The sequence below is a fragment of the Saccopteryx bilineata genome, chromosome 3 (genome assembly GCF_036850765.1).
Source record: "Saccopteryx bilineata isolate mSacBil1 chromosome 3, mSacBil1_pri_phased_curated, whole genome shotgun sequence".
Taxonomy (NCBI): domain Eukaryota; kingdom Metazoa; phylum Chordata; class Mammalia; order Chiroptera; family Emballonuridae; genus Saccopteryx; species Saccopteryx bilineata.
This window is the reverse complement of record NC_089492.1, coordinates 309727462-309754939: the sequence shown is the minus strand read 5'-3', so window position 1 is coordinate 309754939 and position 27478 is coordinate 309727462. Positions and strand designations below refer to the sequence as shown.

The 27478-nt window shown below is 53.4% G+C and overlaps 1 protein-coding gene across 1 annotated transcript; it reads left to right on the top strand.

Annotated features, from left to right (window-relative positions):
* Positions 1 to 421: 421 nt before the first annotated feature.
* Positions 422 to 26623, top strand: KASH5 (KASH domain containing 5). Its single transcript, XM_066265273.1, has 19 exons — positions 422 to 506; positions 2588 to 2726; positions 5846 to 5950; positions 6459 to 6645; positions 7111 to 7175; positions 8577 to 8643; positions 8899 to 9060; positions 9578 to 9695; positions 10011 to 10061; positions 16333 to 16410; positions 16690 to 16746; positions 17045 to 17104; positions 18429 to 18493; positions 18641 to 18728; positions 19706 to 19834; positions 23345 to 23403; positions 24850 to 24895; positions 26051 to 26304; positions 26402 to 26623. The coding sequence occupies exons 2-19, from the start codon at positions 2684 to 2686 to the stop codon at positions 26568 to 26570; spliced, it is 1803 nt and encodes a 600-aa protein (XP_066121370.1). The 5' UTR covers positions 422 to 506; positions 2588 to 2683; the 3' UTR covers positions 26571 to 26623.
* Positions 26624 to 27478: the final 855 nt, after the last annotated feature.

Genomic DNA, 27478 nt, shown 5'->3' with positions numbered 1-27478 from the left:
CAGGGCAATATTGTGAGGGTGACGGGGTCAGCCTGTCACGGAACAGAGGGAAAAAATTGGGCCACGGTTAGGTAGCTGACAAGTAGGGGTTGACAAGGAGATTCTCAGTTCAACTCCCCTTTTCTTTGGCCTATTTCACCGAAACTTGGAGCCGCAGAGTAAAACCCAGAGCCGAAGATGAAGCCTCCTGTCTTTTCCCCTACCGCGGACAATCCCTCCAGCCCTCACACCCTCAGCCAATACACAGACGCCCATCTTCCTGGGCTGCACGTGCGACGGGGCAGCTCTACGCATGCGCACCTCGCTGTTGCAGGTAACCGACCAGACGCGTGCACCTCCCCTCGATGTGCGCATGCGCCTGGGGAGGAACCCAGGCGGGGCGGGGTTTAGTCGCCGAGCGCAAGCTTTGCGGGTAAGAGTTGCACTGAGCGCCGCCGTCGGGGGCAACTGCCGTTTGTCAAGTTCGTGGCCCTTGCCTGTGTCCTCAGAGTGGAACGTGGCCCCAGGTGCGTCCTGGCTGTGGCGAGGCTCCTCAGAGCAGCCTGTGAGAACTTTCCCTGAAATCCTGGCAAAGCCCCCAATATCAGGGCCTTCCCTATCTTGTTTAAAAGTCTTCCTGAAATTCTGACCGAGTCCCCTCAGATACACTGAAAGGAACCCACCAAGAAACCTTACAGATGACCCCCGAAGTCTGGTCAGAATCTAATTGAAATTTTCAGACTTAAAAAGCCTCTCAGAGACTCCCCTGAAATCCCGTTCCTCTCCCTCCCTACATCCTAACAGAAACATACCAAATCCTGTCAGAAATCTTGTGAAACCCACAGAAATCCTGGCAGGTTTCCCTCCCAAATACCAGAAAGCTCTCAAATCCACACAGAGACCCCCTAGCCCCCACCCCCGAGATCAGCGACTCCCCGGAGTTCCAGTCAGGGACCACCTAAAATCCAGGGTCCCTTCACATTCCCAGAGCTGCTGCCTGAGTCCTGCCAGACCCCACCTGCCGAAGACCCTGAGCTTGACCAGGACCTCCCTGGTCTCTTCGCCAGGAGTTTGGCCCCCCAACCCTGCCAGAAGCCCCCGGGGCCTGTCAGCACCCTTGCAGGCACCCTTTCTCACTCAGGTTCCAGGGCCATTGCCCCCGTTATGCGCCCTCCAGTTTCATCCGAACCCTGGAAGGCCTCTCCTCAAAAGACCACTTTTTCTAGGACATTCTAAAAGCCACCAAAAAGTGACCCTATCTGATGCCAGGGAAAGCAGAGTGTGGGGAGTGCTTGGTGAGCAAAGGGGAGCTAAGCAGGTAGGGTGAGGACAGACAGGCTCCAGGGGACCTTGCGTTGGTCATCCACCCCAGTGTGCCAGCCAGTTCAGTGCGATGGGCACCATTGTCCAGGGTAATTATTATAGCGTCCTTTTCACTTTTGAAAGTGTCCTGGAGTTGGGATAAGACATTGCATGGTCAACCTGGTTATAATGGAGGTGGCACAGAGCGTTTTGGGGGCACAGAAGAGGGAGTCCCTCCCTGCTCCAGGGACTCGGGAAAGCTCCCAGGGAACTGTGGGCCAGGGCAGGGAGAATGGTGCTACAGTGTGGGCTGGCCTGGGAGGAACATGGGCAGATAGTTATGATGAGGATGAGGGGCCACGTGGTCTGCCAGTGGAGAGACAAGTCACGAAAAGAGCCAGGGAGTTGCAGGAACCACTGCCACACCAGCCAGAGCGGCTAGAACTTAGTCCTCAGGACACTAGGGAGCCAGGGAGAGAGATGGGGTCCAATGAGTGGGACGCTAACAGTTCCAAATACAGGCTAATATAGCAAGGATATCAGTAGCCTAGGGTGGTTGGGAACCCAGAGACAGCACCTCATTTAGAAATGTTTCCTGGAAGAGAGGACATGTGAGCAGAGACAGGAACGACTGGAAAGGAGGGTGTCCCAGGCAGGAAACCAGAGGTGGGAACAGCAAGTGCAGTTTGGGGGACAGCATGCAGTTGGGAGTCACTGGAGCAGCTAGTGTGATTTGGGATGGGGAGATGGGTGGGACAAGCCATGCAAGGCCTTTGATGCTGAGTCCAGGGTCTAGGCTCTGTCTATGGCAAGCTGGGGAGCCATGAAAGAACGTGAGCTGGGGAAGGGCAGGTCAGCTCTGGGGCCCTTTGGGGATGGACTTGAGTGGGAGACTGGAGGCAGGAGGCCAGGTAAGAGGTTGCTCTGAGGGCCCATGGGGTGAGAACAAAGCTGGAGCCTGGACCACAGAGAAAGAGAGAAGGGACAGGGTAGAGTCAGTCACTGGGCAGAAAAGACAGAGCTGGGAACTTGACCAGCTGTGGGGAGGAGGGATGGTGCAGTCAGTGACTCCCACCCACTAGCTCTCCTCCCCTCTGATCTCTGCCACCCACTCCTCAGGTCCCCCTTTTCCCAGCCCACACCTCCAATCAGTAAAACAGGTCTGAGCAGGACCTGCTGTGATGGAGGCAGGGGTGGGCAAACAGGTTCTGAGAACGCAGAATGGCCCGGGGACACTGGTAAGACAAGGCGTGTCACCACTCTGGGTGGCTGGTCTGAGGAGGCCTCTCCACTGCTGTCCTTCCAGGAGCTCTCAGAGCGGCCAATCCCTTTTTGGTCCCTTCCTGTGACAGAGAGAGGCGGTTAACTTTACCAGCAGTTGTGGAGCAACAGAAGGTGGCCTATGGACCTACCAGAGAGCCCCGCAGGTGACTCCGCTACACCAAGTAGGTGGTTGGGCCCCTTTGCCCCCCAGTGGGGGGGGGGAGAAGGAGTGGGTGAACGGGCACCAGGCTGTGACTCAGGACTCTACCTCTCTTCACAGCACTGACAAGGGGTTTGTCTGTCTGTTTACTCTCTTTCTCACCCACTGGAGCCTGAGCTCTACCAGGCAGGGGCTGTTTTATTCACTCTGGTATTTCCAATGCCTAGAGCAGCATTGTTCAACATGTGAATCATAAACATAATTTTAAATTTTGTGGTAACCACATTTAAAAGAAATAAGAAACAAGTAAAATGAATGGTAATAATAGATATTATTTAACCTCACATACCCACGATAGTATCATACATATATAATCAATATAAAAATGGGTTGGAAAAAAAACATTTCTTTTTTTCCTGCTAAATCTTTAAGATCTGGTGTGTGCTTTATACTCAGCTCACACTGGCCACTGTTCAAGTACTCACAAACTGCATGTGGTGAGGCGTGACCTTAGAACAATGCCTGACACATAGTGGAACCTTGGTGACTGTCCTTGAATTGTCTGGATGCAAAACCAAATGCTGGGAAAGCCAGCTCCCGGAGGAAGAGCCCAGGTTTCCCTCTCAGATACCCATCTGCTAAGTGGGGAGCCCACTGTGATGGGGGAGGAGGCTCCTGCCCTCGGGGAGAGGCAGGGCCCCTTTCTTAGAGGCTCCCAGCGTCCAGCAACATCCGCACCTGAGTCTTGTCTTGGGACTCCAGGCTTGAAACTGTGGCTACAGGAGGCTTTTCAGGTTGGAAGGTAGGCAGACACCTGTGTGTGGGTACCCGAGGGCCTACTGACCGAGTGACCGACATCTAAACTTAACTTCGCTGGCACCAGCAGAGGGCGTGTGGCCACCGAGGAACCCGTTGGCCAGGGCTGAGCCAGCTTTGAGAGGCTCCAGAAGGAAAGGCAAGAACACACCCAGGAGAGATGGAGACAGAGAAAGGCTTGGGGGTGGGGGGTAGGGGCAGACAGCAGAGGAAGGAGAGAGAAGGCTCAGGGAACAGAGAGTCACAGAGGTAAGGGAAGAGAAGTACAGAGAAGGAAATGGAGACAGAAAGGCAGGACACGGGGGAGAGAGATGGGGAGGAAGACAGAGAGAAAGAGTCAAGGAAAAAGCTAGAGAAGGACAGGCAAAGAGAGAGAGGGAGGTAGAGATACTGAGGAAGGAAATGAAGGAAAGAGAAGAACAGAGAAGTACAGTGACAGCTTCCTGCAGGGCCCTGGGGAGAGACTGTAGACACCTGCAGATCTTCCTCGGACCCCATGAGGTCGGTAACCACAGTCCTGGGCTGACTGTGGCTTGCTCTCCCGGGCTAAGCGGCCCTGGGCAGCTGACTTCACTCAGACCTCAGGGTCCTCCTCCATATCGTGGGGAGCACAGCAACAGGAAGAAACAGGAGTGCAATGAAAGCCCTGGGCACAAGCCCTGTGTCTCCCCTGTGGATTCCTGCTCCCCTCCCAAGGAGCACGGGTTTAAATCCGAGGGGCTTGAATTGGAGCTCACTGCAAAGAACCCGTAAAGAATTAGATGAAAAAGGGCACTCGTATGTTGAACAGGCGACCGTGGCAAGTTCCTAACTTCTCTAGGCCTAAGTCTCCTCACCTGTAAAGTGGGCTGATAAGAGCAGCCCGTGTTCTGTGTTAAACCCTCAGAAGAAGCTGCACATAAATGTTGGGTTCTATTACTGAGCTTCTACCACATGGCAGGCCCTCTGCCAGGGCCTGTCCAGGTTTTATCTCATTTCTTTTCTGAGAGGGAGGGAACACCACTGCCATTTTCCACAGGAAGAAACTGAGGCTCAGAGAGGCTGAGTCCCTTACCTGGGTTACCCCCTGGGTCGGCCACACTCTGAAGCCTGTGCTCAGCCCGCTGTTATACCCAGCTGTCCAGGGAGTCTTTTTTTTTTTTTTTGGTTGATTTTTTTTGAGACAGAGAGAGGGGACAGACACAGGAAGGGAGAGCGACGAGAAGCATCAATTCTTTGTTGCAGCTCCTTAGTTGTTCATTGACTGCTTTCTCATGTGTGCCTTGACTGGGGGGCTACAGCAGACTGAGTAACTCCTTGCTCAAGCCAGCAACCTTGGGATCAAGCTGGTGAGCCTTGCTCAAACCAGATGAGCCCACGCTCAAGCTGGCAACCTCGGATTTCGAACCTGGGTCCTCTGCTTCCCAGTCTGACGCTCTATCCACTGCACCACCGCCTGGTTAGGCCTGTCCAGGGAGTCTTAAAGGTCACATCCAGCCCTGGGAAAGAGGCTGAGCTGTCCCACTGGCTCCTGGGGTAGAGGATCTCCTCTCATACCTTGGAGCATTTATTAAGTGCCTACTATGTGCAGACACTGTGGATACAGCAGTGGACAAGCAGACCCTAGGACATGAACATTGTGTGCATGTGTCTGTGCGTGAGTGCTCTTCACATACACAGACCTAACCCTTCCAGCCCTGGGGAGGGGGAGCATTCCACCCCACCCCCATTTTACTGGTGGGGTAACTGAGGCTCCAAAAAGAGAAGCAACTTGCCCACAGTAGTGCCTCTGGGCTCCAAGCCTCTGGCCTTGGGCTCCCATAACGCCTGAGTCTACTGGGGATGGTGAGAGGAGGGAGACCCTGCCCAGCAGGCAGGTCAGGAGACCGGAGATGCAGCAGGCAGAATCGATCCAGGCTGCCCGAATGTTATCGGATTGTTCCTGGCTCCTGGGCCACCCTTCACTCTCAGCTTCTCCCAGCGTCCTCTCTTCTTCGCCCTCCCCCACTTCTACACCCCTCTGAGCTGAATCTGGGAGGCAGGGGAAGAGAGGAGGAAAGGGTGATCTTTCATTCAGTTATCTGGGCTCTGGAGAGGATTGGACACAAAGGATCAGACCGTGGGGGAGAAGGGGGACTTCTTGGTCTGAAAGATGGGCCCCACATCCCCAGGGTGGGGGGCAGGGAGGCAGTTCACAGGCCCTCATGTTGCTGCCCTCACACAAAGATTCCTGCTGCTCCCTGCGAGCCCCAACTCCAGGCAGCTCTGAATGAATTTCCTCTCCTGCAGGAGCCCAGTTTACTCCTCTTCTCTCCTCACGGGTGACTGGCCCTCTTGTCTCCTCAGTGCACCTCTGGGACCGGCCCAAGGAAGAGCATCCAGGGACTCGGCTCAGCTTAGAGGAGCAAATACTCAACTCCACGTTCGAAGCTTGTGACCCCCAGAGGACAGGTGGCAGGAACAGGACCCGCATGGGAGAGATAAGGAATAATAAGGGACAAAGATGGGGGGCTGGGAACTGGGGAGCCATAGAGAGAAGGATGGGCTACAGCCCTTCTCAGGGTTCTCATAGGACATGGGTGATTGAGGGAAGCTTCAGAAAGGAATGTGTAAGGGAATGGAAGCCTCTCAGGCAAGGACACTGAGGGGAAGAAAACTGGGGGGACATTAAGGGAGGAGGGTGGGGTCTTGGGGCCTGGGAGAGGGAGGGAGGGCAGCCGCTGTGGGCCTGGGGGGGGGGCACAGCTGGTCCTCTTTGGTCCACCCTCTGAGGTGGCGATGACTTGTGAAAAGGTCCCGGTGAAAAAGTGGACTCAGGTGGGGAAAGGACTTGCCCAAGTTGTCTCAGTTGGGCTATGGTGCAGGGGTGCTACAACCCAGCCAGTGACATCCTAACATCCCCAACTCCCTCCCCACCCCTACTTGCCACAGATTCCTTCACAGCATGCTCTGTCCCCAGGCTCTGTGGCTGTGACTCGCATATTAGCCTACCTGGAGGCTGTGACAGGACAGGGACCCCAGGATGCACGCCTCCGAACACTGGCCTATAGCCTGGACCCCAATGGGGAGGGCCCTCAGGCCACTGTGGACTTGGATACCTTCTTGGTCGTCATGCGGGACTGGATCACTGCCTGTCAGCTGGATGGGTGGGTCCCTGTACCTCCACCCTTACCGGGGAAGTCCTTCCTAAGATCTAACCTCATACCTCCATACTGCAGCCAGCACCCTTTGGGCCCAGGGACCTCCTGTGGTTGGAAGGAGGCTGAGGAGAGAAAAAGTGAAGAGATGGTGCAGGGGTGTGGCAGAGGGTCTAAGGGCAAAGTACCTGGTCGTGGAGGTGAAGGGGACCTGGGAGGCAGAAATAGAAGGGTCTGGAAGGGGGGAAAGGGGGGTGATGGGGCCAACAGATGCTCCTCACCATCCCTTCTCCCATCCCAGTCCTTGCCCTCCTGCTTCTCCATCTGGCCCCAGACACTTGCCATCTGGCCTCACCTTTCTCCCCGCTGTGCTTGCTCTCACCTAACCTGGCCCCTCCTCCAGCCACCCAAACCCCCCCTGCTGGGTTCACCCGGGGGCTGCAGGGGGCTCTAAGCTTCATCCCTTTGATATAGAGGATTAGAGCTAGAAGAGGAGACCGCCTTCAAGGGGGCACTGACCTCCCAGCAACTGCCATCTGGTAAGAGTACTATACATAGAATGAAGCAGGCTGGCCCAGGGTCAGGCAGTGGGGGAACTTCCCACTTGAAGACAGCGCAGGGTATAGAGTGGGACCCCAGGGACCTTTGTTGTAGCCTGGAGCTGTGAGTTTGGCTTCCTAGGCGTCTCCATGACTGCCTCCCCACCTTCCCTGAGCTTTGGGAGTTTTATTCCTCCTGGGTTGTTTCCAAAGCCCCTCCTAACACCAGCTCTATGATAGAGCCTACCAGGCTCCGCCCACCTCTCTAGGTGTCCCTCGCTCTGCACACTCACACACTCACAGACCTGCATTCCTTTCCTGCAGAAATCTGATCATCTGATTAGTTACCTGTTCGGTTAGCTGATTGGCTCACTGTTGTTTCCCTAGGACAGGGGTCCCCAAACTTTTTACACAGGGGGCCAGTTCACTGTCCCTCAGACCATTGGAGGGCCGGACTATAAAACAAACTATGAACAAATCTCTATGCACACTGCACATATCTTATTTTAAAGTAAAAAAAAACAAAACAAAACGGGAACAAATACAATATTTAAAATAAAGAATAAATAAATAAATAACAAGTAAATTTAAATCAACAAACTGACCAGTATTTCAATGGGAACTATGGGCCTGCTTTTGGCTAATGAGATGGTCAATGTGCTCCTCTCACTGACCACCAATGAAAGAGGTGCCCCTTCCAGAAGTGTGGCAGGGGCCGGATAAATGGCCTCAGGGGGCCGCATGCGGCCCGCGGGGCCGTAGTTTGGGGACCCCTGCCCTAGGACCTCACACTCAGGAGGTGCTCCATAGACAAGTGTCTATGCTGTATTTCTCCAGCCTTACAAAAACAAAAGCAAATAAAATAGAGCTTACTTGGCTTTCCTTGTGCCTCCTCCCACTGGGCATGGGGGCCAAGGGAGGGCTGTGACTGGGGGAGGTGGGTCAGTTCTGTGGGGGGGGGGAGGACAGAAGGGAGAGGCTGGAGGCCAGGAGTCTGGGGTGGAGGTTGTGGTGAGGGTCTAGGGGGAGATGTGAGGCCTGAGCCAGGATGGGGTGTGGGAACAGAGAGGAGGGTGAAGCAGAGACAGTCAGAGAGGAGGGGGAGAAGGCTGAGGCCCTGGTAGACCTGGGGGGGGGGTGCAAGGAGCAAAGGATCCAGGTGGTGGTGGGGGAACCAGGAGGAGGAACAGGTTCGGGGACAGTCAGGGTGCTGCCTGGCATTGAGCATGGAAATCACAGGACTTTCTGGGAGATCCAGCTGGGCTTTGTTGATGTTGGATGTAATTACAGCCCTGGGATCACCCAGAGCTGAGGGTGGGAGCCAGGGACCAAGCCCAGAGTCATGGCTCACCCGGACATCTGGAGTTACTGGGGAGGCCACTACCCTCTGTCTCCCTCCAGGATGCCCTGATTCTGAGGAACCAGCCAACCTGGAGAGCTTCGGAGGCGAAGACCCCAGACCTGAGCCGTACCTATCCTCAGGCCCCTCTCCACCTTTCCCCTGCCCGTGCCTGCTGGGGGCCTGGCTAGGGTTTGGGGTCCTGTGGGTGTGGGTGTGGGTGTGGGTGAAGGACAGCTGTGCCAACCACTCAGGGAGAGCGGGGCGGGCTCCTGTTCCTCCTCCTCCAGAACAGCTTCTCTCCCCACCACCCTCCTCACCTACCCCCGCCTGGGAAAGGAGGCTGGGGCTGTGGGTGGTGACCCTGGCCCTCCCTGCCCCCAGACCCGGCACAGCTGACCTGCTGAGCAGCCTGGAAGACCTGGAGCTCAGCAACCGCAGACTGGCTGGGGAGAATGCCAAGCTGCAGCACAGCGTGGAGACGGCTGAGGAGGGATCTGCGCGCCTCGGGGAGGAGATCCTGGCCCTGCGCAAGCAGCTCCGCAGGTGGGCTGGGCCTGCGTCCTCTGTCCTCCGTCCTGTGACCCCGTGTCCCTCCCGAACTCAGCCCCAGCCTAGCTCGCTGCTCTCTCTGCACTCTGCTCTGTGTCTGCAGCCCTACACCTGTCCTTTCCTTCTCTTCCTGCCTTTTGTCTTTCTCTCTCTGTCTTCCTGGCTCTTGTCTTTCAGCCTCTAGAGTTCAGACTTCGCTCTATTCTTCCCTCTCTGATTCTCCATCTCAGCCACATATCTCTTTCCCTGTGCTCTGTCTTCCTCATGTCTGTCTTGTTCCCCCTATTCTAGTCTCCCACTCTCGAGGACTGACCTACCCCGTAGTCTTTTAGGACTGAATATATCCTCCATATTCAGTTCTTTCCACCCTTTTTTCTCTGAGTCTCTGTCTCCCTTTCTCCTCTAGGTCTGTGTCTGAGATTTCTCTGTTGCTTCTGTCTCTCTGGGTGGATCTCTCTCCGTGGTCTCCGTCTTCCTCTATTCAGGGCCCGCATGTCCTGCCCCCACTCAGTACTCAACAGGCTCTGCACTTGGCCAAGGCTGTAGACGAGGAGCTGGAGGACCTGAAGAGTCTGGCTAAGAGCCTGGAGGAGCAGAATCGCGGTCTCCTGGCCCAGGCCCGGCAGATGGTAGGTTCTGGGCAAGGGGCACATAGGTCTCCTCTTCCTTCCTCCTTTCTTGGAGTCTGCATGGCAGAGCCTCGCTATAGGCTGGGAAGAGGCAGAGGTCACCTGGGCTTCCACCATCACTCCAGGTCCTGCTTGCCTCAGACTTTGAGGCCAGGTCTACTTGCCATCTCTCTGATGACAAAGGGGACAACAGTAACTATCAGGGCTCCCCAGCCCTGATCCTCAGTGACCCTGGCCTGAGCTGTGATCCCAGGGGTGGGCGAAGGGCAGTAAAGCCCCAAACTGAGCTTTTGTCCTCTCTCTGGGGTCACGTAGGAAAAGGAGCAGCAGCACCTAGTGGCTGAGATGGAGGCTCTTCAGGAGGAGGTGAGCTGAGACCCAGGCCCCACCCTGCCTCTTCCCTGTCCTACCCCCTGAGCCTCAGACACCTCCAGAAGCCTGTGGACCAAACACCCTTCCGTCTGGTGAAGGAGACCCCAGGATCCCCATCATGTGTGACTGTCTCTGAAGGTCACATCACTGCATGTTAGAATGGCCATGGTGGGCCAGAGCGTAGGGCGGTGGGGGGACTGCCTGTCTCATGCTGAGGCTGCCGACACAGCATGGGTGCCCTCTCTGTGCATAAGTGTTCTCACCTGTAAAATGGGCAGAATCACAGAACCTCCCTCATTGGGTTGGGGGGATGTGAACAAGGGATGCTTGTAAAGCCTGAGGCACAAGCAGAACAGGTGGGAAGTGCCCACTGAAGGTTAGCTAGTGTTGTTCACACATTAGTGTTTTTTTAATCACTTTTTTAATTTGTATTTATTTATTTGAGAGAGAGAGAGGAAGGAATGGGGGGGTGAGGGGGAGAGAAGGGGGGGAGAGAGAGAGAGAGAGAAATATCAATTTGCTTTTTCACTTACTTATGCATTCATTGGTTGCTTCTTGTATGTGCCCTGACAGGGGATCGAACCCACAACCTTGGCATATCAGAGCAATATGCCAAGCTACCCGGCTAGGACATATGTGTTAGTGTTTTTTTGTGGTGGAAATAACACAGACCTTGAAGTCAGCCCTGAATTCAAATCCCATCTCTACCACTTACATGACAGGCAACCTTTAGGCATGTGACTGCCCCTTCCTGAGCCTTCATTATATTTTCTAAGAATAGGAGAGAAGGATATCTATTCAACAGAGCTGTTATGGGAATTAAATGACTGCTTTTAGCCCAGGACCCAGCACATAATATGAACAGGCCCAGTTCAGCCTCATGTCTAATTCAAGCCACATTCCATCTGAGACAGAAAACATCCTCTGAGTTAATTCTGGGTTCACCTATCCCTTTTAAGTGGAAGTCGAAACTCATCACTTGGTGATGAAACTTATCACCGTCCCCCCACAAGGTGGCATCTAAGTTACTGGAGACTCAGGCAGCACCTGAGTGCTCCAGGAGGCTGCGGTCCTCACTCAGCATCTGTTCTCTCTGCTGGTCACAGGATTGATGTTCGTAGTTCCATCTGGTCCTTGGCCTTAGTCACTACTGCACGCTGGCATCGACTGGGAGGCTGGCATTGCCTTCTGGCCTCTGGACATACAGTCGTCACTGCCTGTGTGAGTGATGGCCCCCGTAAAGGCTGCCGGGGCTCTCGCTCAGACACTTCTGTACCCTTCGAGGGGCACAGAGAAGGCTTAGCTGCTTTCCTTGACTCTCTGGCCACAGGGGCATCACTGGGCCTTCTCAACTCACACAGCTGTTTCTATTCTAGTACTGTATTCACATGCCTTGCTGCTTCTGCCACGCAGTTGAGAGACGCCTCCCTCAGATTCCCAGATGTCCCAGAGGTTCTGTGGTTCAAGTACATCCATTCTTACTCCCTTCACAGCTAACCTTGGGCTTGGGCCTATTTTTTTCTCTGTTGTTCTTTTCAACTCTCCTACACCCCTCCCCAAGCCCTAAAGGTCTATCATTCAGGCAATGATACTGACTCTGCCTGACCGCCCCCCCATCCCCAATCTTTCTTCTATATCTGCATATGGCTTTTATTTTAAAATCTAAAATTTTCTACTATTGTTTTCTGGCTCTTCCATGAAAATTCCCTCCCAGAACTTCTTTTCTTTGAAGAATAAGGAGAAACTTTTCCTAAAGCCCCTGGCAGAACCTCCCTCTTATATCTCTTTGGCCAAACTGACAAATGATTATAGCCAAACCACTCCTTGGTGTGGTTAACCCAGCCCCGATGGGTCCAGAATGCTGATTAACCAGAGGCAGATTTAACGGCAGGCACACTGGGTGCACGCCCTGGTCCCCGACTTCTGAAGGTCCCCACAAAACCCCAACTTCACACTTTTTTCTTTTTTTTTTCTTTTTTGTGTGACAGAGACAGAAGAAGGACAGATAGGGACAGACAGACAGGATGGGAGAGAGATGAGAAGCATCAATTCTTCATTGCTGCATCTTAGTTGTTCATTGATTGCTTTCTCATATGTGTCTTGACCGAGGGGCTACAGCAAACTGAGTGATCCCTTGCTCCAACCAGCAATCTTGGGCTCAAACTGGTGACCCCTTGCTCAAACCAGATGAGCCCGCACTCAAGCTGGCAACCTTGAGGTTTCAAACCTAGGTCCTCCGCATCCCAGTCTGATGCTCTATCCACTGCGATACCGCCTGGTCAGGCTATACTTTTTTCTAAGTTTGGTTTCATATGTGCAATTTTTTTTTTTAATTTTTTTTTATTATTTATTTATTCATTTTAGAGAGGAGAGGGAGAGACAGAGAGAGAGAGAGGAGAGACAGAGAGAGAAGGGGGGAGGAGCTGGAAGCATCAACTCCCATATGTGCCTTGACCAGGCAAGCCCAGGGTTTCGAACCGGCGACCTCAGCATTCCCAGGTCGACGCTTTATCCACTGCGCCATCACAGGTCAGGCCCATATGTGCAATTTTAACACTAATAGTACATAATATTTTTTATTTATTTAAAAATGTGGTTAATGTGTATTTTTATTTTCCCTGTTTCTCTCTTTTTTTTTTTTTAAATTTTATTTATTCATTTTTAGAGAGGAGAGAGAGAGGGAGAGAGAGGAGAGAGAGACAGAGAGAGAGAAGGGGGGAGGAGCTGGAAGCATCAACTCCCATATGTGCCTTGACCAGGCAAGCCCAGGGTTTCGAACCGGCGACCTCAGCATTTCCAGGTCAATGCTTTATCTACTGCGCCACCACAGGTCAGGCTGTTTCTCTCTTTTTTAAGGGGCCCAATATTTTCTTCTGCGCCTGGGACCTCAACCGACCTCAATCTGCCTCTGTGATTAACAAGAGGTTTTGAAGGTCTCTGGGTTGGTCTGGCATTCTCTTTGGCTTATTTGTTTGTCTGTGGCCTCCTGATCATAGGAGGCTGCAACAGCTCCTGACTTCAAGTTCTCATTCAAAGCAGGACTGAGAGAGGTGAGGGGGCCCAAGTGCTCCTTTCGAGGTTTCTCTTTTCATCAGAAGGAGAAGCTTTTCCAGGAGTGCCCACCATTTCCTCCACCCCAGCAGACCTGTCTGACGTCTCACTGGTGAAAGTGGATGACATGACACCCCTCCCCACCCCCCACGCCAGCTGCCAGCGAGGCTGGGAGGATATCCTTAGCCTCTGGAGGGTGAGGAGAACAGCTACAGGTTAGCCATGCTGCCAGGGTTCCCGAATTTGCCAAGATTTCCATCTTGATTCACTCCCGAGGCTGAGGCTGAGAGCCCTCTGCCCACATGGAGAGAGGGCCCCCAATAAAAGCAGAAGAAGGAATAGCAGAATGAATGGCAGCCAGCAGTCTCTGTCTCTGCCCAGCTCAGAAGGCCTGCGACCAGGTCGAGTGCCTTGAGCTGGGACATCCTAGGCGCTCGATAACTGGAGTTATTCTTGGATCCCTCCCCTCCACCTTTCCCCTCACTGGCCACTGCCTACAGAGCATCTATAGATCAAGTTCTCAAATTGCAGCGAAATAATGCTGGAGTAAGGGACACTCAGCTTTCCTATGGAGAGCCTGCAGAGCAGGGTTCAGGTTTCTGCAGAAGAAGGCAGGAGTGGCTGAATAGCCAGGTTCCCTGCCGACCAGCCCAGGATCCAGCCTGCAAATCCCAACCAGGTGGACAGATGTTGACACAGCATTCCTGGCCTATCCTTCCTCTGCCCTTCACCTGGAAGTCCAGGCCCACTGAGACCGAGAGGACAGGAGCGCAGCTGATGGAGGACTTGCAGGCAGACCAGGCTAGAGAGAAGGAGGAGCTGGCTCTGGTATCCCCAGGGGCACCAGGTTGAGGGATGTAGAGAGGAAAGCTTACTGCCTCCATGCCCAGAAATGCTTTCCCCTGTGACTGCCTCACATCAAAACCCAGTGCAGCCTGACCAGGTGGTGGCGCAGTGGATAGAGCGTCGGACTGGGATGCTGAGGACCCAGGTTCGAGACCCCGAGCTCACCAGCTTGAGCGCGGGCTCATCTGGTTTGAGCAAAGCTCACCAGCTTGGACCTAAGGTCGCTGGCTCGAGCAAGGGGTTCCTCGGTCTGTTGTAGCCCCACAGTCAAGGCACATATGAGAAAGCAGTCAATGAACAACTAAGGTGTCGCAATGCACAACGAAAAACTAATAATGATTGATGCTTCTCATCTTCCTGTTCCTGTCTGTTTGTCCCTGTCTATCCCTCACTCTGACTCTCTCTCTGTCTCTGTAAAAAAAGAAAAAGAAAAAAGAAAAATACCCAGTGCAACTTGCTAGGTTTGGTGCCCAGAAACTCAAGAATGGAATTTTGGCCATTTTATTCTTTTCCCATTTCGTAGCTAGCCCTGCCCACTCCCCTCCCCCGGCCCCTGTTTTCCCTGATAACTCGCCTCACCCCTGAGGATTGTGCCCCAGCACTGCCTCCTCAGGAAGGCCCTCTTCAGGGCTTCTAGGGCTTCCAGAAGGCCCAGGCCCTAGTCCTTGTCAGAGTCCCCCCTCACACATTATCATCAGCATGTATATTGGTTTCCACCTCTAATGATGACCTTGGGACACGGGATGAAACTGGTTCTTCATTCTCATACAAGACTCCATCTGGCTCAGAGGACAGTGTGGTGGTTATAAGCGCAGGATTTGGAATTCAATTTGGGTTTGAGTCCACTTACCATGTGACTATGGCCAAGTTTCTTAACCTCTCTGATTCTCAATCTCGTCTGTAAAATTAGGGATGATGGCAGTAAAAGCATTGTTAGGACAGCCAGACATTACATTCTTCCTGAGCAGCACACGTCAAATCTGCCTGTCAGAAACTTGAACTAGAGTCTGGACAAGGCCCTGGGTCTACCTACCAGGAAATGATGAAGATGCAGGGACATGGTGAACATCACTGTAGAGAAGGAGAATGTATTAAACCAAATGCACCAATTCTACAAAACAAATCACCTGGATGCTTCCACAAAAGAAGGGCCCAAAAAAGTGCCAGGGTTGCAAGGTGGGGGGTATCTCTGTCAGATAAATACAACTGAGACATCTCAGTCAAAAGCCTGTGGATCCTCACTCAAACAAAGTGTGAAATATTTGGGAGACAACTTAGTCAAAAAAAGAAACAAATTGGTTGTGAGATGATACTAAAGAATTACTATTAATTTTGTTAAGGGTAATAATGGTAGGTATTGTAGTTTTGCTAAAGGAAATGTCCTTAAGTAGGAGATTAAAATGCTGGGGTAGTTACATGTGAAATAATATGATGCCTGAAATTTACTTTAAAATAATCTGGTTAAGCCTGACCAGGTGGTGGCACAGTGCACAGAGCATCAGCCTGGGACGCTGAGGACCTAAGCTTGAAAATGCAAGGTTGCCGGCTTGAGCTCAGGCTCACCAGCTTGAGTGTGGGGTCCCTGGTCTGAGTGTAGGATCATAGTAGTCACTGGCTTGAGCCCAAGGTTGCTGGCTTGGGCCTAACATCACTGGCTTGAGCAAGGGGTCACTGACTTGGCTGGAGAGCCCGGTCAAGGCACATGTGAGAAATAATCAATGAACAACTAAGGTGCTACAAATATGAGATGATACTTCTCATCTCTCTCCCTTCCTGTCTGTCTGTTCCTGTGTGTCTCTCTTTCCCGCTTAAAAATTTTTTTTTAAATAGTAAAAAGAATAAAAACAATCTGCTTAAATCCCAAACAAAACAAACAACTTGGAGGATAGAGAAAAAACAAATTGGGATACTATATTCTTTTTTTTTTCTTTTGAGAGACAGATACTTTACTGAACATTTGGTATATGTCAGGCACTATTCTAAATGCTTTGTGCTATTAACATGTATTTGCATTAATTACCATCTGTAGACATGGGGTAAGTGCCTCAACCTTTCTGTGTCTGAGTTGCTTTTATTTTTAAAACAGTGGATAAGATGAGTTAACACGTTCAAGGTGCTCAGTAAATGTTAGCAAATAGCTCAGTTAATCCTCACAGTGACCCCATGAAGTAGGCCCTGTCTTATCTCCATTTTTACAGAGAGGGGACGGACTGATGCAGAGAGAATCAAAGCCAAAATTCCATAGGATGGTCGGAAGGCTAAAACATATAGAGTGCTTAGCATGAGGCCTGATGCACATAAAGTGTCAGCAGATGACTTAGCATCGCCATTTGTTGAAGTGAACATGACCGAGAGTTCCTCCTTCCAGAATGGGAAGCTACTGGCCGAGCGGGACAGAGTGAAGAGGAGGACTGAGGAGCTGGCCACGGAGAAGGATGCTTTGAAGGTGCCACCCCTCCCTAGTGCCTTGACAACTTCCCACCACCCCCAGGGCCATTCTTACCATCTCCAGTCGCAGCCGCTGAGGCTTGGTAAGAGCTGGGAGCTCCATCCAGCCTTCAGGTTGCCAGGCAATTTGGCTGAAGTCCTTGTCTGTGGAGCTGATGATGTCCAGAGACCGGGAGGGAGGCTGACGAGAGGGCTTCGGGAGTGGCAGGCCTGGGGAGGGCATGGCTGGGGAGGGTCTTGGGAGGCAGGACAAATGGACAGGCACCTTCCTTGGCAGCGGCAGCTCTATGAATGTGAACGCCTCATTTGTCAACGAGATGCTGACCTCTCTGAGGTGAGGAGCCCGGGGAGGGGGTGACCTTTGGCCCCATATGCACCTGCCTGTCTCTTACCCCCGAGTTGAGTCGGAAAAGGGCAGTCCTGCTTGACCCTAATCCTTGGGTAAGCAAGTAGTCCAGAGAGGTCCGAGGATTTCCCTGAGGTCACAAGCATGGCCCTTGCAGGATCTGCTGTCCCTCAGGCCCTAGCCCTTCCCCCAAGCTCACCCTGCCTTCACCCCCCAACACCCCACTCCTAGCTTCAGTGCCTTTGTGGGGCTGGGCCCAGTCTCAGTCTGCTTTGGGCTTTCCCAGCGCACTTGCCACGCAGAGAGTCTGGCCAAGACCTTGGAAGAATACAGAACAACAACTCAGGTAACCCAGGCTCCCCCACCACCCTCGGCCCCTGCTGGCTCGCCCTGCCCACTCTGCCATAGCCAAGATTTACTGCTCTCTGTCTCTGCCAGTCTCCTCATCGCACTTATTCTCCACTCTGTGTCCCTCTCTTTCCACCTTTCTCTGCCTTTTCTTTTTTTTTTTTTTTTTTTTTTTTCATTTTTCTGAAGCTGGAAACAGGGAGAGACAGCCAGACAGACTCCCGCATGCGCCCGACCGGGATCCACCCGGCACGCCCACCAGGGGCAAACGCTATGCCCACCAGGGGGCGATGCTCTGCCCATCCTGGGCGTCGCCATGTTGCAACCAGAGCCACTCTAGCGCCTGGGGCAGAGGCCACAGAGCCATCCCCAGCGCCCGGGCCATCTTTGCTCCAACGGAGCCTTGGCTGTGGGAGGGGAAGAGAGAGACAGAGAGGGAAAGCACGGCGGAGGGGTGGAGAAGCAAATGGGCGCTTCTCCTGTGTGCCCTGGCCGGGAATCGAACCCGGGTCCTCCGCACGCTAGGCCGACGCTCTACCGCTGAGCCAACCGGCCAGGGCTCTGCCTTTTCACTGTTTCTCTTTTATTCCTTTTTCTCTCCCTCTGTGCATCTCTGTTTTCCATTCTCTGTGGGTGTCCTCCCTCCTCACCCCCACCATCTCTGCTTGGATCACTTAGGTTTTATCAGCCCCTCTCTGGATCCAGACTTTCTCAGGAGGACTCCTCTGCCTGTCCCTGGTCTTTCCCTTTCTTTCTTCCTTCCTTTCTTCCTTCCTTTCTTCCTTCCTTTCTTCCTTCCTTTCTTCCTTCCTTCCTTCCTTCCTCCCTCCCTCCCTCCTTTCTTCCTTTCCTTTCCTTTCCTTTCCTTTCCTTTCCTTTCCTTTCCTTCCCTTCCCTTCCCTTCCCTTCCCTTCCCTCCCCTCCCCTCCCCCCCCTCCCCTCCCCTCCCCTCCCCTCCCCTCCCCTCCCCTCCTCTCCTTTCCTTTCCTTTCTTTTTTTCTGTCCCTGGTCTTCCTGAGTCTCTTAGACCTCATGTTTCCCTTGCCTTGCTGTGAATCTGTGTCCATTTGTGTTCTGTTGTCCCGCGTCTCTGTCTTGCTTTCCTTTGCTTGCTTTTCCTGGCCGGTAGGGTTACCTTTTGGGTTCCTGTTGCTCTCTCTCTTTGGCCTCCTAACTTTCTGTCACTGTTTTCTTCCCCATGTCCCTTGGCAGTAGGTGTCACAAGGAGCCCAAAGAGGTCAGGGGAGTGGAGCTGACCTTGGAAGGGGAGGGGGGTTGGGAAAGAATGAGAAGCCAGGTGTCCCTCACTCCCTCCTTTGCAGGAGCTGAGGCTAGAAATCTCACACCTGGAGGAGCAGCTGAGTCAGATCCACATGGGGCCAGATGAGTGAGTGGAACATGAGGGGTGAAGGAGGCAGGAGGAGAGCCCAAGGGCAGAGACCCCTAGCCTCCCGCCCCAGGGTGGTGTCCCTCAGCACAGGCTGAGGGACAGGTGGTAGACAGGCACTGAGGCCTTCCCCCTCTGTGTGGCCAGGCTACCCAAAGGGGCTCAAGCAAGAAGTGTGGGCTGGACCAAGCTGCTGCCCCCATCACTGGGCATGGAGATCCAGGCCATTTGGCAGGTGGGCTCAACACCCCCTGGAACATCCCAACCCACCTCAAGCTGCAACTCTGACCCAGCCCTGACTCTCACCCTACCCCATTTCTTCTCAGGACCGTCTGTCCTAACTTTGCCCCTGACCCAGTCCTGGCCGGTCCTGCCACCAGCTACTCCCCGCCTGGCCTCACACTAGCTCCCCTTCTCCTCCCATGCCACCCCGCAGCCCATCTCCACCCCCAGTGGTAGTCAACCTGGGCCCTACCGCCCACTAGTGGGCATTCCAGCTTTCATGGTGGGCGGTAGCGGAGCAACCAAAGTATAAATAAAAAGATAGATTTAACTATAGTAAGTTGTTTTATAAAGATTTATTCTGCCAAACTTAGCAAACATCTGACATAAAGTACTTGGTAAGTAATTATTATTATATGCTTTAACTTGCTGTAACTCTGCTTTATAAATTTTATAAAGTAAAGTTACTTCCCTATTTTATAAATCACCATTACTGTGGAACCAGTGGGCGGTTAGAAAATTTTACTACTAACAGAGATACAAAAGTGGGCGGTAGGTATAAAAAGGTTGACTACCGCCTGACCAGGCGGTGGTGCAGGGGATAGAGTGTCAGACTGGGATGCGGAGGACCCAGGTTTGAGACCCTGAGGTCGCCAGCTTGAGCGTGGGTTCATCTGGTTTGAGCAAAGCTCACCAGCTTGGACCCAAGGTCGCTGGCTTGAGCAAGGGGTTACTCGGTCTGCTGTAGCACCCCAGTCAAGGCACATATAAGAAAGCAATCAATGAACAACTAAGGTGTCACAACGAAAAGCTGATGATTGATGCGTCTCATCTCTCTCTGTTCCTGTCTGTCCTTGTCTATCCCTCTCTCTGACTCTGTCTCTGTCTCTGTAAAAAAAAAAAAAAAGTTGACTACCCCTGTCCACCCCTCTTCTGACCTGCCTCCTGCCTCACAGCAGCCCTCCGTGACCTCAACAACTTCTCTCCCAGAAACAGGAAGAGGCGGTCGCCAATCTCTCCAGCCCTCTATGTGGGGTGTGGCAGTGGGAAGAGGACATGGAGGAAAGCAAGAGCGAGGAGGAAGCCGAGTTTCTGCCTGAAGCCGCAGCAGAGGGACAGGTGAGCACAGGTGCTCTGTGACCAGTGGCGTTCAGAGCTGAGCAAAGGGCCCGGGACTCCGTGTGCCAGCGCTGCTGCCCATTCAGCAGGCAAATGACCTAGGAATGACAAGAACACAGAGCCCAGAACAGACAGGGCACCAGCCCTGCCCCTGGGGACCAGCCTGCTAGTGTGGTAGACAAAAGTGAAGAAAGCAAACACACAAATTCCTTTGTGGTTGTTATTGTTGTTGTTGTTTAAGAAACACTGTCAGAAATCACCTTGTTTCAAATGGTCTGACATACAGTGACAAAGCAGCCATGGGCATGTGCAGTGCAGCTCAGGGAGTCTAGTCAGTTTTACTTCCCTAGCGACACAGGGCCACATTGGTGCTGGAACACTCTGGGGACACCCGTAAAGTATACAGTTATCTAACCTCTATGCTGTACACCTGAAACCAATAAAAAATAATATTGAAAGTAAACTATATTGAAAAATAAAGTTACTAAATCTTAAAATAAAATAATAGAATGGTACTACAGTGGGAAATGAACTGTTCTTCCTGAGACTGTAAAGATACATTAGGCATTTACTTAGCAAACTCACTATGAAATCTTGAACTGAACAATAGCCATTGTTTTATGACTTTTTTTTTTTTGGTGGCAGAGACAGAGAGAGGGACAGATAAGGACCGACAGACAGGAAGGGAGAGAGATGAGAAGCATCAATTCTTCACTGTGGCACCTTAGTTGTTCATCGATTGCTTTCTCATATGTGCCTTGACCGGGGGCTATAGCAGAGCATGTGACCCCTTGCTCAAGCCAGCGACCTTGGGCTCAAGCTGGTGAGCCTTGCTCAAGCCAGATGAGCCCACGCTCAAGTTGGCGACCTTGGGGTTTCAAACCTGGGTCCTCCGCATCCCAGTCTATGCTCTATCCACTGCGTCACCGCCTGGTCAGGCTCAGATTTTTATTTCTTAATTTGAGAGAGAGGAGAGAGAAGGAAAGAAAAGCAGGGGAGAGGAGTGGGAAGCATCAACTCACAATTGCTTCTCGTATGTGCCTTGACTGGCCAAGCCCAGGGTTTCCAACTGGCCATCTCAGCATTCCAGGTCGATGCTTTATCCACTGTGCCGCCACAGGTTAGGCATGACTTCTATAATTATCTGAGCAATAATATTACATCATTGGAAATAACTGAGACAATGCATCTTTAATGTGCACAACTAACAAGTGAGATTTTAATGTATTAGTGCCAGCCGACTGTTTTTGTTTTTTTTTTTCATTTTTCTGAAGCTGGAAACAGGGAGAGACAGTCAGACAGACTCCTGCATGCGCCCGACCGGGATCCACCCGGCATGCCCCCCAGGGGCAACGCTCTGCCCACCAGGGGGCGATGCTCTGCCCATCCTGGGCGTCGCCATGTTGCGACCAGAGCCACTCTAGCGCCTGAGGCAGAGGCCACAGAGCCATCCCCAGCGCCCGGGCCATCTTTGCTCCAATGGAGCCTTGGCTGCGGGAGGGGAAGAGAGAGACAGAGAGGGAAAGCGCGGTGGAGGGGTGGAGAAGCAAATGGGCGCTTCTCCTGTGTGCCCTGGCCGGGAATCGAACCCGGGTCCTCCGCACGCTAGGCCGACGCTCTACCGCTGAGCCAACCGGCCAGGGCGCCAGCCGACTGTTTTTAAAGGAAATATTGCTAGCAGCTCTGTAAACAACCCTGTGTTGTCTTGAAATCTGTTGAAAGCTGTTCGCCATCCTTAAAGGAGACTCACTTCTCTGCTTGCTTTTTCCCTGGGTTGAGAGAAGCTTCTGTGTTTTTCTTTGACGTGAGTGCCCTGATTTTTCATTTACCTCTCTCAGAACCTCTGAGAGATAGGCTTCCTCATCCCTCATGGGAAACCAAGGCTCAGAGAGATCACGTGTCTTCTGTCACAGAGCTTATGGAGGGCAGAGCTGCGTCCCTCAGAGAGAGGAAATGGGCTTCTGCTGTGAGCTCTTAGACCCCCACCCCAGGGAAGACTGACCCAGGCCTCAGGTTGCCACCTGTACTGGGTCCTGGGGGGCAGAGCGGAGTCACTCAGTACTCAGGCCCCTTAGCTCTTGAGGCCTGGTGGAGAGATCACACAACTGGCCATCCCAGCGCAGGATGGTCGCTGTGCTAGAGGTGGTGCTGTGCCCTGCGGATCCCAGAGCAGGGTGTACCTGTGTCAGATGGGAGACTGGAAGAGATATCACAGGAAAACTGAAATTTGAGTTTATTTTGAAGAAAAAAAGAGCCTAACTAGGCGGTGGCACAGTGGATAAAGCGTCGGACTGGGACACAGAGGACCCAGGTTCGAAACCCCGAGGTCGCCAACTTGAGCGCAGGCTCATCAGATTTGAGCAAGGCTCACCAGCTTGAGCCCAAGGTCACTGGCTTGAGTAAGGGGTCACTTGCTCTGCTGTAGCTCCCCGGTCAAGGCACATATGAGAAAGCAATCAATGAACATCTAAGGAGCCACAACAAAGAATTGATGCTTCTCATCTCTCTCCCTTCCTGTCTGTCCCTATCTGTCCCTCTCTCTCTCTCTCTCTCTCTGTCTCTATCACAAAAAAGAAAAAAAAAGAGAGAAGTTAAGTTGTGTGAGGAAAGAGTGGCCTTCCAGGCAGTGGGCGCAGTGTAGGTGGAGGTGTGAACCACGTCACGTGCTTGGGGAATAGAGGGCAGTAGGGTGAGTAGTGAGAGACGAGGCTGGGGCAGGATCAGGAAAGGAACTCCCTGGCAATCAAGCTGAGAAATTGTACTTTTCTCCGTCAAGCTATGGGGGGGGGGGGGCAGGGGCAGCTCTGGGTGCAGAAAGACCCCTCTAGGTCCAGCCACGTGGAGACTGAGGGTGTGAGGCCAAGGAGGAGGCTGAGGTGATGGCCCAGAGGGCGATGATGAAGCCCGAACCAGAACCAGGCCAGGCCTTTGGATGGAGAAAAGAGGGTGGGCAGAGAGAATAGGGGCAGGGAAGATGGAGCTATAGACCAATGGGCTGGGGCTCAGGGTGATGGGAAGGGAGGGAAAGGGGAAAGGCTGAACTTGTGATGTTATGAGGTGACGGACATGGCGGGGGATCACAAGGCTGGACCTCAGAGATGTATTCAGGAAACCATCAAGTTGAGTGAGGCCATAGGATGAGATGTCTCTGAAGAAAACAGAGAGGGCCCTTGGTCCTCAGGGAGAGCAGGTGGTAGGACCATCCCAGCCTGGGAATCTGGGAGAAGAGTGGGGTTTGAAAGGAGAACATTGAGCCCCTTTTGGGCGCAAGTGGAAGTCACAAGCCTCTCACACTTTTTGAGAAGTTTGGGGGACCTGGAGTCCCAGGTCCTGAAGAAGAAAGGGGCTTGGTGGGGTCCAGGACAATGCTCCAGTTTCTGACTCCTGCTCCTGGGGGGATGGTAGAGCTGTCCATGAGAAAGGGGCCCAAGAGCAAGGCAGGTTTTTGAAGAACATGATGAATTCTTGAGGCATTACAGCCCAGGAGACATAACCTTTTTTTTCCCACAGAGAAACTTCCAGGGAGAGCCAGCATACCCTCATGAAGGAAGGAAGGAACAATCAATGTGGTAAGAAGCAAGTTCCTTCCAGAGCTATCCCCCTGCCTGGGGGTGACACCCAGTTTTCAGACAGATAGAGTATAAAAGCTGGAAGAGCCCTGATGGAGCCTTGCATCATTCATTCATTCATTCATTCCTGCTGAGGCGCTCTGGGCCCAGCCCTACTCTCAGTGACTCCCAGCCTAGATGGTTCTGGGAGGATATTCAGCACCTGACCCCACCAGGGCCAGAGGGAACACTTCCTGGGGAGGCGATGCCTGAATGGGGTCCTGCAGGAGTAGGATTTGTATAGGAGATGCTTAGAAAAAAAAGAAGGTAGTTGTCAGGCAGGTGAAACAGCTGTCACTCAGTCACTCTCACTGAACAGGCCTCTCCAAAGCCTCCAGGGAACGCTGGGATGAATGAAACCCAGGCTGGGCCTCTGGAGAGCACCCAGGTGTTTGGGAGACTATGGAGGCTCTAGAATCAGACGCCTGGGGTTCAAATCCCCGCTCAGTCCTTCTGTGTGTGATAGAGGCGCTGGGAGCATTAAGTGTAGTGCTGTGGAGCCCCCACCCAGGATTGTTACCAGGCTTGTGCACAGGCCTTTGAGGATGGAGAAAGCACTTGATGTCTGCGCCAACCCTCCTCGGGCCCTGGCCTCAGGGCCTCGGCTTTCCTGTGGTGCCTCCCTCTCCCTCCCCTCCTTCAGACTCCTGGCTGTTGCAGCTAATGAGGCTGCCTGCCTTGGGCTCTAATTGGACTTGTCTGGGAAAGCTGCGATAGGTGGGATGGGGGCTGCAGAGCTTGACCTTCCCTCAGTCACCAGAAAATGGATGGGAGAAAGGGCCAAGCAGCAGCAGGCCAGGGGCTGGACATCTGAGTGTCCTGGGCAGGGCAGGATGGTGCACACATTGGGAAGCTGGGTGGGAGGGAGGAACTGAAATCCTGTGGCCCTAGAAGTGGCTCGGGACAGGGTTTGAACCTTGAGAGGGGTTGGCAGCCTTTTGGGATGCTAGTTGAGGAAACAGCTGTATCCTGAAAGTGCGGCGTCTGAAACTGGAGGGCTGGATCCCTTGTCCCCAGTCAAGGTGATGGCTGGTCTGTGGACATACAGGTCTCCCAGGGGCATCCAGGCTGGGCAGCTTGAGGCTTCAGTTCCTACAGAGGCATTTCAAGGACTCAGGCAGCTTTGACCCGAAGAGGGACAGGGTCTACACGGGCTGAGCCTCTGCTCCTAGTGCGGCTCCAGGCTGGGGCTTCAACCAGAAAAGTAGTAGCTGAGAAAGCCAGTGATATGAAGAGACCCTCTTACCCTTTTTGAGGTCACGGACCCAGCCCCAGCCATGGTGCCCGTTCCTCCTTAAGACCTCAGCTTTAAAGGTTCCTCTGAGCCTCTCAGTGGGCAGATGGGCGGGGGGGGGGGGGGGGGGGGGTGCTAGGGAAGATGCTCACAGTGACATTGTCATTCCCCAGGTTGCTCAGAGGAGAGGAAGAGGAGGAAGCAGAGACCAAGATCACGGTAGGTGGGCAGTCCCCAGCACCCCTCTCCAGTCCACATCTACTCTAGGCCCTGGGAGGGGACTGACGTCATCACAGCCCCTCCCCAGCTCCAGCCCACACCCCCACTTCCCCTGAGCAGACAGAAAAATCATTTGGCCTAGAGATAACAAGGTCCTTGCTGTGTAGCTAATGAGAACGATGGTGTTGAGGGGGGTGGCCTGCAGGCCAGTGGGCGGCCAGAACGTTCCCAGGAGACCCCCCCCTTCAGGCACAGAGGCTGCAGCCGCCAGCCACTTGCCTCACTGAGGTGGCTACACCCTCGGACTGCGGAAATGCACACGCACAAGCGCCCACACACAGGAAGGGGCTGGGCCCTCCCCAGCCAGCCTCAGAGCACAGCACACCCCTGCCTAGCACCACAGACTCTGGGTCATTGCTCCTCAGAGCGGCAGATGATAATCCCCATTCTTAGACAGAGGAAGGGAGGGAAGGTCAAGTGAGGAGCCTGCAGTCCTTGGCTGAGGTGTGAGAGCCCAAAAACGTGCCAGGCTCTGTTCCGGGCCCCTGAGACCCTTCAGGGTCCCCAACTAGTCTGTCTGAGCAACCTGGCCCCAAAACCCACCTTCCTGCCACACCTTCGGTAGAGCCTGGGCCGCTGGCTGGCACAGGGATCTCACCCTGCTCCCAGGGCCAGGATGGGGGTTAAGGACTGTGTTGTAAAGGTCCTGGCTCCAGGCCTGACACAGTAAGTGGCAGTGGTGAAGGTGGTGGCAGGGAGACTGGTGTCCTGTTACTCTTTATTATTGTATTTTTATTGTGATTGGATTCTTCCAGAATCCAGTGGAAGTGGAAATCAAATTGAATAGCTCCCACAGTTCCTGAACACTCACTATGTGCCCGGCGCTGTTCTGAACCCCTCCCACCCGCATTCGCTCAATCAGTCTCTGCCTCAGGCCTGGGAGGGGGGTGCTGTCAGCGTCCCTGTCTTGCAGGTGGGGAAGGGTGAGGGGACAACAGAGGACACAGCCAGCTGGCAGAGCTGGGCCCCCAGCCGAGCCATGTGTTTTGGGGAGGCTCCTGCACTGAGCCATTTGCTGTGCTCTGCCCCCTTCCGTGGGCTCACTTCTGTCCAGGACCCAGTGTCTCAAGTTTGTCACCTCCTTTGTCCTTGCAGGCTGATCTCTCCATCTCTCCAAGAAACCCTCACCCTGGAGACATTCCAAGAAGCCCTCCTGAGAGGAACCAGGCCCCACAGGAACTGAGAAGGGCCTTGGGGACAAAGTCCAGTGTGATGGCCCTGCCCACCTTGCTCTCCAGCAGCCCTGCCCTGCAGCAAGCCCTCGTGCCTGTCACAAAGAAGCTGGGCGCAGTCAGGAGGCCCTCCTGGGGCCAGCTCTGCCTGTGCCCGCTGTACCCACAGCAGCTCAGGTGAGCCCCAAGGCCTCACCAGAAGGAGGGTGCTCAGACATCGGGGCACACAGGCTCTCCAGGGCCCCACCTGAGCACTGTTCTGCCACCCCACCAGGGTCCCTCAGCACCCGCTGGTCCTGGCACCTGTCCTGGGTCTCCTGCTGCTGCTTCTACTGCTGCTACTGCTGCTGCTGCTGCTGCTCTCCGCCCTGCTGCTGGGCCCAGCTCCAACCCCCACCTGGCCCCACCTCCAGCTCTGCTACCTCAGGCCCCCCGCAGTGTGAGCCAGCTCCCAGCCCTCGGAGCTACATCTAGTCCACTGAGCCCCTCACGCTCTCTTTACTGTTAGCCCTGTTGTGCCATTTTTACCCAGGATTCCCCAGCTTGTGGACTCTGGGATCCACACCCTTGTATAGGGTCTTTATATGAAGTCTCTTGGTTTTTTAATGTTGGAAACTCCATTTCTTAACAGTAACTAAACACGCCCAGCAGCAGAGTACGTGCTAGGGGTTTGTTTTCCTCACAGCACATGCCTGGCAAACAGCGCTGGGCCCACAGCTCAGCCTCCACGGCTGGCCTCGGGGCCAGCGCCCTGATTATCTGTGGCCCTATTGACCCTTCCCCCTTGCTCAGGGGACAGCAGGCCTTGTAGCTTCATACATCATATCTGCAGGGAGAAGCAGATGTGTCCCTTCTTTTTATAAGGAAAAGCAGTAGCCTTCCTGGAGTCAGCATACCTGTGTTTACATCTTATTGGCCAGACTGCTCGGTGTCCCTACCCCAGCTGCAAGGGAGACCAGGTGCCTCTCCTGGCAGAAAGGGACACATCACTCATGTCTACAGAGGTGCAAACTGCCAGTGGAAAGTGGACCAATGTGCCATTTGTTCACTCCGCAAACACTTAGTGACCACCTGTATAGTATTTGCCACAGCTAGACCTTAAAAGGTAAAGCTGTAGAGAAGGAGGCCCTCGATGCCAGGCTGAGGAGTGTTCATTCCCGCAAGGATGATGGAAGCTTTGGGTGGTTTTATTGCTTGTTTTTGGTTATTTATGTTTTAATTGAATAAATTCCATACAGATAAATGGAAAAATCTTAAGTATCAGCTGGATGAATGTTTTCACATGTAAACACTCAGGAAACCAAAACTTAATCCAGGTGGAGATACAGAGTACTTGGCACCACAGAGGCTC

What these genes read in the sequence shown, in the direction of transcription:
- KASH5 (XM_066265273.1), top strand. Translation starts at nt 2,684, where the DNA reads ATGGACCTACCAGAGAGCCCCGCAGGTGACTCCGCTACACCAA. An exon ending in CTCCCAGCAACTGCCATCTG is followed by an intron (nt 7,176 to 8,576) that starts GTAAGAGTACTA and finishes GTCTCCCTCCAG; the next exon opens with GATGCCCTGATTCTGAGGAA. An exon ending in TGGCCCAGGCCCGGCAGATG is followed by an intron (nt 9,696 to 10,010) that starts GTAGGTTCTGGG and finishes GGGGTCACGTAG; the next exon opens with GAAAAGGAGCAGCAGCACCT.